The sequence below is a fragment of the Loa loa genome, assembly GCF_000183805.2.
Source record: "Loa loa unplaced genomic scaffold supercont3.864, whole genome shotgun sequence".
NCBI lineage: Eukaryota > Metazoa > Nematoda > Chromadorea > Rhabditida > Onchocercidae > Loa > Loa loa.
Genome location: NW_018109044.1, coordinates 3,843 through 6,049, shown reverse-complemented (window position 1 = coordinate 6,049; position 2,207 = coordinate 3,843). Strand labels below are relative to the sequence as shown.

Sequence of the window (2,207 nt, the reverse complement as noted above, 5' to 3'; positions counted from 1 at the left end):
CATATATATTTTGGCAAAATCGCTATCATACAATAATGTCACATTAATGTCACACATAAACGCACACATACGCACACACACACACACACACACACACACACACACACACATACACACACATACACTACTGCTGATCTCTTTGTTTTAGTATTACTGCGAAAAATGTTTACAACCGATCTGACAAATATTTGATGATTTTCTAATTAAAATTAATAGACTTATTGACTTTTTATCATAGTGTATCTTTCCTGATATTATTATCACCACCCTCTTATCATAGTGTACCTTTCTTGATATTATTATCACCACCATCTCTTTTTCCCTCATCCAAATTTGTTATCTCTCTTTAATCATTTCTTCCATACCATTAGAATATGCAAGCAAAAATTATAAATATTTGATAACAAATTTTATATTTTTATCAGTAATATTTGAGCCAATAAATTTAGCATATAATTATCATTTACAATGATAATATAAAAATGTTTGAATTATTAGAAATTTTAATTGAAATTAAAATTAACTAATTGTTCGTTTATTTGTTTGTTTCGTTTTCGCTTTTTGTTTTGAAATAGCGAATTTTTTTTTTTTTGTTTTAAAATGAAATTTATAATTTATTAAGCAGTGAAGAGAAGATAGATAATTTCATCCAGTGAATGTCTGAATCACAAACAAGTTCAGCATCTGCATCAACAATTTTGACTATTTCAAGTGATTTACCATTGGATGATCCATTATCATTGGAAAAAACGGTGAAGGATTTGCCGAAAATTTCGAATTCATTTCAAAATGCTGAATTAAATTCTGTGAATTGCGAAAATTTCCAAACCAAAAATGATGAAACTATTATAGCAGCACCTGTATCTATTTTAAAAAATGCAAATCCTGATAAGGTTGAATTGGAATTATCTGTGGATGCTCAAAAATCATTACGAAATGATAATCAGGATGAAGTTCATCATGTAATATCTCAGGAGACGAACATCAAGACGAATGATAAAGTTGAAATTAAAGGGAAACAAAAAGTTGTGATAAGGGAGATGTTTGAAAATGATCCATCAATTGATACGATGAAAGGTGACATTGGTGATAATGAAGTGAAAAAATCAGTTAATATTCCTATTATTCGGAATGTTGAATTTAAAATTGAAAATGATGAAGTATGTGGGAAGAATTTGGAATCGATGGTGACAAATTCAACAAATATCACAGATGAAAGGAATAATGCTGAAGTTAAAACTTCTGAAATGATGAAATGCTCTGAGGATATTGTCCTAGAAGCTAATGGAAATCGAGTTGACGCAAAAAGTCCAAATCGGACAATGTCCGAAAGTCCTCCTGGTGCTACAGATAGTTGGAAAAATGCTACAATTAATATGAATCATTTACTTGATGATGGTACTCGAAGTGGTGATATACAATCAGCTTACAATACGACATTTCGAAATCATCAAACAAAAATTATTTATAATAATAAAACATTGAGTGAGTTAATTTTAAATAAATTAATTGGAATAAAATTTTTGTATTATTTATTTAAGTATTTGATTTCGATGTATTTGTACGATGAGTGTATTTCTTGCATATTATATTTGTATAACATTATAAATAATAGAATTGATAATACTATCAGTAAATGATAATACTATTAGTAAGTGCTAAGATTGATGATATTCTATGATTACAAGTTAAATAATAGAATTGATAATACTATCAGTAAATGATAATACTATTAGTAAGTGCTAAGATTGATGATATTCTATGATTACAAGTAAATAGTAATTGATATCATTCGTGTGCTAACATTATGCTATCATTCCTAATGGAATTAATTAATTCATTATTTCTTTTTTCTTTCATTAGCAGAATTTGTTTCTAAAATCAATGCTAAATCTTCCTCTTAATCAATGTTTTCTTTTTTTTTGCTTATCACTTACTGGTGCAAAAATTTTATTCTTACATTTAAATCTAATTCAAATTAATTTTCTCGAATTTTAACCTATTCCAATTCTTATTTGAGTAATTATTTTTTATTAATCCATTTTAACCTTAATTTTTGTTCTTTTTCTACTTTTTCAAATTTTTTTATTCACTTATCTTTATTTTAATTTTAAATTTTCATCCTTTTTTATTTTTTAGAAAAAGAAAGAATAAAAAGATATTTGCATTTTCATTGAAGAATTAATTTCCTTTTTTTTTAAAAAATT

At 26.2% G+C, this 2,207-nt stretch overlaps 1 protein-coding gene across 1 annotated transcript; it reads left to right on the top strand.

Annotated features, from left to right (window-relative positions):
* Window positions 1-656: 656 nt before the first annotated feature.
* LOAG_14605 (hypothetical protein) lies at window positions 657-1,570 on the top strand (the record flags this gene model as incomplete). The annotated part of the gene is made up of 2 exons (XM_020448834.1): window positions 657-1,485; window positions 1,542-1,570. 2 exons carry the CDS (start codon window positions 657-659, stop codon window positions 1,568-1,570), a joined length of 858 nt encoding a protein of 285 aa, XP_020301049.1.
* Window positions 1,571-2,207: the final 637 nt, after the last annotated feature.